The 12,024-nt window shown below is 39.0% G+C and overlaps 1 protein-coding gene across 1 annotated transcript in view; it reads right to left on the bottom strand.

The window, feature by feature from the left end:
- Positions 1-428: 428 nt before the first annotated feature.
- Positions 429-12,024, bottom strand: part of LOC129092541 (cilia- and flagella-associated protein 46) — a 59,485-nt gene continuing 47,889 nt past the window's right edge. Inside the window, 9 exon segments of the mRNA XM_054600523.1 lie at positions 429-541; positions 747-827; positions 965-1,101; positions 1,988-2,069; positions 5,491-5,603; positions 5,726-5,828; positions 7,915-7,947; positions 8,075-8,135; positions 8,474-8,550. Coding sequence (XP_054456498.1) covers positions 429-541; positions 747-827; positions 965-1,101; positions 1,988-2,069; positions 5,491-5,603; positions 5,726-5,828; positions 7,915-7,947; positions 8,075-8,135; positions 8,474-8,550 — 800 coding nt within the window.

Raw genomic sequence — 12,024 nt, 5'->3', positions numbered from 1 at the left:
AATGTATTGACTGATCCCAAAGGTACAAGGTACTTTCCAGGGCAATGTCAGCAGTAATATTGGAAATTTGATTGATACAATCCCTGAATAGCGTTAGGCTGAATCTCTGTAAGCTACCTTCTACCAGTACATTTAGAGCTCTGGCCTTATTTCATGGAGTCGGGGATGTTCCATATTGTACCTTAGGTCTGCTGTGTATGGCAACAACAATATTAAAAACTTCAAGTTGAAATATAAGTATTCTCATAAAAAGATTCTGGAAAACGTAGATGTGACAAATCATGGATCATCTTTATTAAAATATCTATCCCCCTCATGTTACAGTAGCTTAAGCTTTTTGAATTATTTTGTAATATTTGCAAAGCCGTCTGACATGTACACCTGTAATCATCTTAAACTATGAAATAGAAGTGAGGATATACAGAATATTATGTCACAATTAGGTTAGGGAGGCCATAGACAATGCAGTTGAAGGCTGCTGGTGTGAGAGTCGTTCTGTGATGAGCATCATCTTCCTTCGAGCCATTGTGGAGCACTTGATCTGCAGAGAACAGGCCAGAGGAAGCCATAACTATATCTGAAGGTTGTTTGAATTCACAAACAATCCAAAGATACATATACGGAGAAAGACAGATTTGTGGGTGTCAGTGATGCACCCATTAAAAAGAATGACATTTGGACTTATTCATAGTAAATAGAAATGGAAATGTGAGGCTAAATGAGGATTCATGTAGGATAAACATTACCATATGATCCTGTGACCTTACTGTCTCCTCTCCTCAGGGCATGGACGGTCTGGCCAGAGGTCTGCCTGACCCTCAGTAGATCTGAAGAGCACATGGTGACACACACAACTGTAACTGCTAATAAGTTAACATAAATATTTAAAGAGGTTCAATTATAATGTATGAGGTGTAAAAAAAAAAAAAAGGAAGAAAAAGGGACAAATATGTCCCAAACCTACTGTCTAGCACATTGACCATATTGTGTGTGTTCTGTTGAAGGCTGCTGTGCCACTGGTTGAGGACAATACAGCCGACACCACTCAAACTCAAGAGCAGAGCAGTCTGCAGGGGTTTCTCCAGGTCCAGCTGTCCCTCACTGGAGAGGAGAAAAATAAAGTGTTAACAGCTTATAGTGATCAAATGCTGTTTAACTAATTCCCTCATAGTAAGCAAGCAGCCGCTTACAGTGTTCATCTTGGGTATTTTATATACATCATATAAACAATAAATGGAAAAACATATTAAAAACTGCATTAATTCTATTTTTGAACTTTATTCCAATGAAATTTTGCCTGGTAAACCCTTCTTCCTCTGCCTGGCTACCTGATTCTCGTAACGATGGGAAAAAGAAAGTCATTTTCTCTCAATTTACTATGTAGCCTCCTTGAAACTGCCAAAAATGAACCAACGAGATGCAGCAGCAGAACTTTGTGTTCCTCCTGCTACCTTGTGTCGTCTTTCCTTAAACAACGACAAACAGTCATGGCTGCTAGTGATGGAGACAGAGAACAAATGTGCAAGGGGAAAGCACTTGTGGTTGAAGCCGCCCTGGAAACAAGGCACGTTTGGCACAGCTGTAATGTTTTTCGATAAAAACAGGAACTCAATTTCATTACTTATTATTCATCTGAAAAATGTAAAAATGTCAATAAGATGGTAGTCTGCATGAGAAATATATGAAAAGGAAAAGAAAATATCTGTTATTATAATCACCAGCTTATAGTGAACAATTTCACTCGGACAAACGTGATCAATGTAAGATGTTTCCACTCTAGTGAGATTATGAGAGAGGAAGCCCTGTTTCTAGAAGCTTCCACCAAACAAAAAGCTGAAATATATCAAAGACAAAACCAACAATTGCCATCCAGTATAACAAATTAGGAATGTAAAGAGGACTGCAGATTCAAGTGGCAAGAAAGGTTAGTACAAATTATTTTTGACGAAATGAGTTGGAGCTTTATTCAATAGAGCTATTTTGTTACCTCTTGTACATGTCAAGGTTTGATTGGCGGAGAACACTGGCACTGTTCTGAGTCAGGTCGAAGAGCAGAGCCATGCGACACTCTAGGGGAGAAAAGGTCATTATTATTATCTGGCAACACAATGAATGAAACTCTCACCGGAAAACAGCTGTATAAAAAGTATGCACTATAAAGAACTTCTTCAATAAAACAAAATGCACAACACACAGAAGAGTACTAGCTGCTAGACTGGAATGTTGTTGAAATGTTGTGATTAAAAAAATATCCAAGGTGCTTTTAATAATTATAAAAATGATGATTCTGTTTTTGCATTGACAAAGTCCAGCACTACTTCCAGGCTAATTTCTGTTCCACAATGTGTTTTTGTTTATTTCCAAGGAGGAGAATTTCTAAGAGCCATAAGAGTTGAATGGAGAGAGAATGATTACATTCTAAAACAATTGTTAAAATGAGAAGGGGATTATTTATGTATAAACAGTATTAGATACACATTTAGCTCAAAATATGTTAACAACACCCAATGATGCTTCAGCCACTCAAGAAGAATAATGAACGAAGCCCTCTGTTCAAAAACAAATCATAGAGCAGAGACGTGAGACTAAAGGTGAAACACTACTTTGTCTAAAAACCTATAAAACAAGGTGGAAAAAAAATGACCTATTAGTAATTAGTAGTTAACACAGTATGCTGCACACACTAGACATTTCCCAACTGTCAATGCACATCAAGCGAACACACAGGGGCACAAGTAGAGAATATACTGCACATATTACAGGTTAATTATATAGTTTCAGTGTGTCATTTATTGCTGTCTTTTGTTGTCTTTCCTCTCTCTGTTGAAAATAAGTATAGATCAATTGGGATCAAAATGTAAAGTTTATTTGTGTACAATATCAATGAAGGTACGAGGTTAAATGATTTAACTTATGATGATTAACAGTGGGAGCATTCGGTTTCTTCTGCTACTTCTGGTTTCCATACTTTCCTGGAATAATTTAGAGGCAAAACACTACAATATCTCTGCAGGACAATATATACAGTATAGCAGGAACAGTTACTTAAACACAGTCCATCTATTAATTAGAACACAAAGAAGGCTTTTACTGTACAAGCACTTGGACTAGACCTATAGGACAGAGAAAACTGGAGCTTGTGTCAGACACCAGGTGTGTGTCAGTGAGGTCGTCGCACCATCTACTGCAGCCATGACAGGCAGTGCCCAGCAGCTATTCTGTCTGACTTCCTTTACAATGATGGCCGTGTCTGTCCCCATTGCTATTCTGCAGCCTGGGGCCAAAACAGCAGTCCACTCTGAGGTGAGCCTCAGCCATCCAGTTATAGTCACAGCAGAGTTACAGACAGTAAGCTTTGTCACCCAAAGAGTCACGTTAAGAAGTATAAAAGTATAACTTAAACAAGATAAAGAGAGTGATACACAATTCCTACATGTTATAGTGCAGATGGCTCTGCATGACACCTTTTTTTATTTTCTCTGAGAAACTAGAAATCTGCCATCGGCTTATCTTATCCTGATGGCTAATTAAGTAGGAGCGGCCCAGTTTGTTGTGAGGTAACAGCTGGAATTCAGTCCATGGTGTCAATCGCACTATAGTTAGCAGCACTAGCGCCGGGCTAGCGGGGGGCGCATATGTCTGGCCTGGGGCCATGTATAGGGCCAACCTGACACTCTGTCAATCACACTAAGTCCAACCACAGTCCACCAATTCTTTGTATGCTGGTGAAGGAAGGCCATTAAGATGAAGCCATATTGTTTTTGTGAAATATCTTTGAAGGTGTGAAGAACTGGAAGGTCACTCGGATCAGGTTATTCTTTATTTAATGAGTGCTGAGGGAAGGAAAAGGCCGCCTCTAATATTTGAGAAGAGGGAGACGGGCTTGGAGTCTTCTTGTTCCCCCAACTGCAAATAAATCAGGGGTTCTTTGAAGACTACTTTGAGACAAAAGAAAATCAAAATGTTTAAGTTGTATTTTTCTCCAGCTATTAATTCACTCACTGAGTCATCGGTGACTTTAGGTCAAAATGATTGGGCAAATATCTGTCTTAAAGTACTACATAAAGGAAAGGAAATGAATCCAAAGATTTTAAGATGAGTTCAGTTGTGGGAATGTTAAGCTGTAGCATGAATCTGATAGTAAAACCTCATTGATTTCTCGCTGCAGAACAAGGTTATGTCTATATATAACCACACAGGGAATGAAAGATTGATGGGTTTGAAGAGATTAAGCCCACTGCTCCATTCGCTGCTTACGCAATCGGCAAACAGCTCCGCTCCAAATGTCAGTCATACAGACATTACAGTAGTTTGACACCTATTTTTCCTTCCAATACACTTTTTTAAAAGGCTTTAGACGCTCGAGACATTTGCTGACATAGACTCGTTGTCATTCTCATCCTTATATGACACAATAACGTGTATATTGATCTTTTTTATATTAGCTTGAGAGGGTTGCAGTGAAAGTGGTAACTATCTCAGCAACATCAGGGGAAATCTTTTTTTTTTTATTCAGCCCAGAAGAACAGTTTGCACGTTTATTTCATGAGATAGGTGTAAAGGAGAGGAACAGTACGCCAGTCAATTATTTCCATTGAGAGGGATCCGACTTTATGGTGAAGGCTGTGGACATGAAAAATAGCTTTGCACAGAGATGGTACCCTTTACCGTGGATTGATCAAGCATATAAATTGGCTCTCAAAAAGACGCACTCTGATTTACTACCAAAGAGTGCAATAAAACAAACTCTCTGTGAATGCAAATGTTGGATGATTCTCTGTATTACTCAACATTTAGTCCACTTTACTGCAATATCAATTTAAAAAACATTAGCACAAAGTCTGACCCTAAACTTTCTCCTACTTTTAAAGGTCCACTCTTAGTTGTAAAGAAAAGAGGGAAAAAACTTAAGGGATCACTTGGTCCAAGTCAATGTTGACGAAAAGAAGAATCCCAGTCAAGGAAAACACACACATTGTCCTGTGCACAGCGCATTTTCTCATCAGAGAATCTGCCTTCTACAGCTCAGACATTCCTTGATACGTGTGTATACGTACACATACTATCAGGTTCAAGTATAAGTTAAATTTCATCCACAAATGTCACCTGCTAAATATGTGCAATTTAAAACAAAACTCAATACTGAGATTAAAGGCGTAAAATTACGGGAAATGAAATAGTCAATGAATTAACCTCAGGGAATGTCTGAGTCTTTTCTTGTAAATTTACAATGCCATAATCTCAGATAATATTCTAGTTTTTTTTATTGTAAAATTGTGGGTGTTTTGTTGTAAATTTAGCACTTCAATCTCTGAAATTTTGAGCTTTTTCTCATAATATTACCCCTCCCTGAAATTTGTTCATTTTCACACCTGCAATGGCCCTCATATACAGTCGTACATTTGGATATGTTTAGCATACTGCTAATTGTCTTACATTTTAAAAGCAACAGCCATTCATTTATTTAAAATGTGTATTGGTGTACAGTACCAGACAGATTGAAGGCTGCCAGTTTGGCAGGTGGAATATTTGCCATGAAGCGCTCCATCCCCAGGTAAATGAAGGCACTGCATCTGCACAGCAGCTGCTCCATCTCGGACAGACTTGATACATATTAGAGAAGGGTTAGCGGTTGATCAGGTGCGTTGCAATGTCACAAACACAGTTGGTTCTCAGCATGCTCAGTGCAAAGACCACACAAAGACGTGCTGCATTGCATTCTGACCTGGGCGTTTCTCGGTTCCCCATGAAGCCCTCCCACAGATGGGTACAATGCTGGCTGTGGGTTTCCAAAATCTCCTTCATCCTCATGCTCAGACTTGTCCCTCCTGTGCCAGATTGACAACAACATACAAATATGATGGTTCCTTCCACTGGCTTAAGTGGCTTAATATGACTCATACAAGGCCACAGAAGTAGAATAAAGTAAAGTAAAATGCTATATTTAAAAGGGAGAAGGACGCTTTGAGAGGCTACGAGCTGAGAAGAGGACATGCAGAGCCGGCTGGGTCAATGCCCAGCTGCAATACAGTATGAAGGGAACATTAATCACTGTAGAATCCAAAACACACCATCCATAAAAGAAAAGCAGCTAGAGCTGAACAGTACTGTAACTGATCAGTAACAACAAGCTTTTTCTGCCATAGTACAGTACATTTACACTCTTGGATTTACCAATATACAGTGGGTACGGAAAGTATTCAGACCCCTTTAAATTTTTCACCCTTTGTTTCATTGCAGCCATTTGCTAAAATCGAAAAAGTTCATTTTTTTTTCGCATTAATGTACACTCAGCAACCCATCTTGACAGAAAAAAACAGAAATGTAGAATTGTTTGCAAATTTATTAAAAAAGAAAAACTGAAATATCACATGGTCATAAGTATTCAGACCCTTTGCTCAGTATTGAGTAGAAGCACCCTTTTGAGCTAGTACAGCCATGAGTCTTCTTGGGAATGATGCAACAAGTTTCTCACACCTGGATTTGGGGATCCTCTGCCATTCTTCCTTGCAGATCCTCTCCAGTTCTGTCAGGTTGGATGGTGAACGTTGGTGGACAGCCATTTTCAGGTCTCTCCAGAGATGCTCAATTGGGTTTAGGTCAGGGCTCTGGCTGGGCCAGTCAAGAATGGTCACAGACTTGTTCCGAAGCCACTCCTTTGTTATTTTAGCTGTGTGCTTCGGGTCATTGTCTTGTTGGAAGGTGAACCTTCGGCCCAGTCTGAGGTCCTGAGCACTCTGGAGGAGGTTTTCTTCCAGGATATCTCTGTACTTGGCCGCATTCATCTTTCCTTCAATTGCAACCAGTCGTCCTGTCCCTGCAGCTGAAAAACACCCCCATAGCATGATGCTGCCACCACCATGTTTCACTGTTGGGATTGTATTGGGCAGGTGATGAGCAGTGCCTGGTTTTCTCCACACATACCGCTTAGAATTAACGCCAAAAAGTTCAATCTTGGTCTCATCAGACCAGAGAATCTTATTTCTCATAGTTTGGGAGTCCTCCATGTGTTTTTTGGCAAACTCTATGCGGGCTTTCATATGTCTTGCACTGAGGAGAGGCTTCCGTCGGGCCACTCTGCCATAAAGCCCCGACTGGTGGAGGGCTGCAGTGATAGTTGACTTTGTGGAACTTTCTCCCATCTCCCTACTGCATCTCTGGAGCTCAGCCACAGTGATCTTTGGGTTCTTCTTTACCTCTCTCACCAAGGCTCTTCTCCCACGATTGCTCAGTTTGGCTGGACGGCCAGGTCTAGGAAGAGTTCTGGTCATCCCATACTTCTTCCATTTAAGGATTATGGAGGCCACTGTGCTCTTAGGAACCTTGAGTGCTGCAGAAATTCTTTTGTAACCTTGGCCAGATCTGTGCCTTGCCACAATTCTGTCTCTGAGCTCCTTGGGCAGTTCCTTCGACCTCCTGATTCTCATTTGTTCTGACATGCACTGTGAGCTGTAAGGTCTTATATAGACAGTTGTGTGCCTTTCCTAATCAAGTCCAATCAGTTTAATTAAACACAGCTGGACTCCAATGAAGGAGTAGAACCATCTCAAGGAGGATCAGAAGAAATGGACAGCATGTGAGTTAAATATGAGTGTCACAGCAAAGGGTCTGAATACTTATGACCATGTGATATTTCAGTTTTTCTTTTTTAATAAATTTGCAAAAATTTCTACATTTCTGTTTTTTTCTGTCAAGATGGGTTGCTGAGTGTACATTAATGCGAAAAAAATGAACTTTTTCGATTTTAGCAAATGGCTGCAATGAAACAAACAGTGAAAAATTTAAAGGGGTCTGAATACTTTCCGTACCCACTGTATGTCAATATTCTAGTTTATGAATCCTGTAAATATGTAAGGTGAGGTATGTAATGTGATCTCTGCAAATAAATTGATCATATTCTCTACATTTACTTACCAAAGTCGCCTTCATTGTAAGGGTCAACAATATCTGTGGGGTATGTTAAGAATAATAATCTATGAACAACATCTCTATAACTACAGTCAAGAACACAAATTAAGAAGTCAGTTTAAAAAAACAGAAATAGGTGTAATACTTAACAAAAAAAAAAAGATACATTTCATGTGACGTGTGGCCACCGGGAAGGTGTTAGAAGGTAACACACGATTCACAGGTATCTGGGAGAAAAAATGTAAATTGTTACATTGACATTGTCACATGAACATCTGCAAAAAACTGTTATGAGAGTGGGGTTTAAGACGGAGAAGACAGAGCAAAAGAAATGGAAGTAAAGAGGAAGGGGTTGGTGGAAAAAAACAGAAGTGGTGCATGACAGAGGATAAATGCTCAGAAGCTAGAAATAGGATCTTTATGAAAACACATTATGTAATTGATTGAAAAACCAAACTTAAAAGGGAGGGGAGAGGAAATAAATAATTGCCAGTGCTGACTGCAGGTAAAAGTAATACTGCCGTCTGTATCTGGCAGGCCCAGATTAATTTACTGAACTCACCACTTTGATGGCATGGCTTTGATCTCCCTTCCCCTTAGTTCCCTTGCCACCTTTGGTCTCCTTTTTGTTGTCACTTTCAACTGCCACAGACAGGAAGCAGAATTAATACATACACTTGTCTGCGGGGTAGATTACACAGCATTTAGACTGGGAAAAAAAATAAATATATATATATCAGTATCTGCAAAGTCAGTGACATTTATTGGTGACTGAAGAACAGTTCTAAAAGTTTCCTCATTGCAGAAATATCTATTACCCTCAGCAAATGAAAACACTGACTGTTGATTAAGCATTGATTATCAATTTATTTTCCACATTTATTTGACTAAACCCCCTTTGTCATCAAAGAAACAAACAAATTAATAAATGGGTTTAGTCACAAACACACTGAAGTTACATTTTAAATTTTTTACTCCAGCAACGGGGCTGTAAGAGAGAAGTCCATCTGTTGGTCCATCAGTCCAACACTTTGGTCCAACGTGAAATCTCAGTGCCGCTAGCCAATGCCCATCTTCCGGATATAAACCCACCACATTTTCAAACGCCTGCCAGCGCCTACTTGTGTATTATTTAAAAATATAACACATAAACCCTTGCACTGAACCCCTCCAACACTGTTTTACAAAAGTGTCTGCCTAAAGAAAATAATACAATATAACTATTACATGGTTTGAAATTAGGTAGACTTTAAAGTGCGCTGAGGATGAATAAAAATGATTGCTGATCACAAACCAAACAGGAGACATTACCTCCTTGGCGGAGGTAAAAATTAGGAAAGCAAAAACTGATCTGTTGGAATGACTCAGTCGACTTGCCATTTTTGCCAAATCTCTTTGTTGGTTTTTGCACAGAAATTAATAACATATACAATGCCAGTGCTGTTAACAGTGTTCTGTGTTTATCTATTGCCAACCCCACTCCAGCCCAATACCACCCACACCAGCTGGCTCAAATGATTCATTCATTGATAGCTAGGGTATCAATATGTTTTTAAAAGGCTGGCCAGGTTTAATTGAAGATCTTTAGGGAACCCCTCAGTAGAACCTAATCCTCTCAGGCCTAATGCACTGCAGTATGTCACGGATCCTTCTATTATGAGTGGGTGGAGATGGAGGTGTCCTTTTAATGAGTGGTGGGAGTAGGGGAGTGGTGAATGCAACTACTTGTTGAGCTGCTTTTACCCAAGACCCCACTAAGTGTATCAAATATTGCAGGCCATGTAATTGTGGTTATGACCAACATATGCATATACATGTAGTTAGTGGGTGATGTTTTTCTGTTGCACTCAGGGTATATCTTGGCTAGTCTTGTGCAGGTGAAATGGACTCTGTGTAAAATCTTGCACTGCAGTAGACAGTACCTTGCACATGTATAGGAGGTGTGTACAAGGTCTAGTGTATGTCCCCAGTGCTCAATTATTACTACATAGGAATGAGTTCAGGTCAGTTGATCAAGTGCAGAAAAAGATTTACTTAGGATTTTTTGAACATGTTGAAAGGGATACAGAAACTAGTTTAGCACCACCATTTTTATTTTATTGGTGCATCCCAATAGAGAGAGAGGGAAGGAAGACAATCTAGCTAAATCCAATTTACAGCAATTTAATAGTGGGTAGAAATGATCTAAATTCTTTCGTGACCTTTCTAAAAGGAAAGAGAGCCTTGGGAAGCCTTTCAGTGAGGGAGTTAAAAGGGAAATATTCACAAGTGTCAACCTTTAACGCCAGCACAGGGCAAACTTTACATCCTGCGCAGTGGTTCAAACCTTTTTGAACCACTGAGCTGCAGTATGCTTGGAATACATTTCACAAAGGTCACAGCCCAATTTGTACTTGGGTGCCTCATTAAGATTAGGAGTTTTAAAATCCTACAGATAGTGTTTTTTTCACTTACTTCTTTGAAATAATTCTGATATTATTGAATACACATTTACTTTGTTTTTGATATGAAATAACTGATGTGTTTGTGCAACTCCTGTGTTGCCTACACATCTTTCCTATCTATTGTCAGGCTGGATCAGATAGCCTCACTAATCACATGGCATCAGTGTGCTAAGTACTTCTTGAGTTTCTACAGCAGACTACAACTAGACAAGCCACCACTATTTGTAGTGGCTCCCACTTTTCATGTTAAAACTAAAGCAACCAATTTTTAATATTTACTTAATCACTGCTAATATGTTAAAGGTTTGAAAAGGACCAACAATCAAATCTGTGCAGTTTTAATCACAATTTATGTTGTTGAAGTAGTGAGGATATACACTCCTACAAAGGCAAACATTTTCCCACCTGAAGGCCGTCTTTTTATTGTTTGTGCTAATTTGTCATTTGCATGCATCATGAAAGCACTGCACGGAATAATAAATAGCCCTTTCAAAAGAGGTTTAAGGCACTTTATCTTTTTGACACAATGGTAAACTATGGATGTCAAAATTATGGTAATGATGGTACAGAAAAAGACCCCTTTAATTTTGGTCTGATCATCTCCCATGTATTTGATCCATGCATTGAAAGATTAGGAAACACATGTACTTGTAGTTTCCTGCCAGTGGCAGATGCAATTGTCAAATGACACACACAAACATACACACTTAAAAATTGGTTTAACAGTAACCTTTGAACATTCACTCAAGTTATGCAAATGATTCAACCTTTAAAAAGGTAAAGAAGTCTGCAGCATCAGATTCAGTGATCTTTCTATTCCCTTTTCTTTTCTTCTCCAAATATTAATGTGCATAATTCCCCAGAGGTTGGTAGCATCATTGCCAAAAAACAACTGGATTTTTTCTTGGGATTATACGCTCATAGGAGACCTCCAAAATAAAATCCTGAGAGACTGGAGAAGGACACAATGTGTATATAATACTAATTAAAATGTGGCAAATCCTTTTAGTTTTTTTAAGCAGTTTATCCTTCCATACCAAAACGTTATTTGTTGTTTGTTTACTGCTTTAACCAAAAAAATGTCACAGTTTACAGTTAACAATTATTACAATATACAGTAACAGCATGAAGAGGAAAATGGGAAGAAAATGCTATAAGCTTATGAACGGTAATACTGGCTTGAGTAGTGAACTACAGCTTTGTTTATGTGTGATCAAAGGGCTGTAGTACAGACTGCTGCATATTGATGCTCAGAACAGTCCTCTCTAATAATACAACTGTAATTGTTGCTCACTTGCCTTGTGTTCCAAAAAATGTTTTGACAGTAAAACATTTATGCTTTTGTTAGAACCAGTGTTCGGTTGGTTTGTTTTGGGCTACTGTAGAAACATGCCGGTCTCGTGAAGAGGACCTGCTCCTTACCTACATAAGGAGCAGGTTGATTTTGGTTCATTTAAGGCTCTTTCGTTACCTCTTTTCTGTGTACTTTTTATGGAACGCTAGCTTTGTTATAGGATTAAGAAGCAAAACATTAAAAGCCTTGGCCATTGACTTTACTTTACGTTTGTTTTTTATCAAACTTAACCCCTGTGCCCTACCTTAAAAAAAGGTCTAATGTCCTTGGAGTAAAGATATGTCTGCGTCAAAACACTGCCTATAATTGAATTGATTA

The sequence above is a fragment of the Anoplopoma fimbria genome, chromosome 6, assembly GCF_027596085.1.
Source record: "Anoplopoma fimbria isolate UVic2021 breed Golden Eagle Sablefish chromosome 6, Afim_UVic_2022, whole genome shotgun sequence".
Taxonomy (NCBI): Eukaryota; Metazoa; Chordata; class Actinopteri; order Perciformes; family Anoplopomatidae; genus Anoplopoma; species Anoplopoma fimbria.
This window is presented reverse-complemented; position numbering and strand designations above follow the sequence as displayed.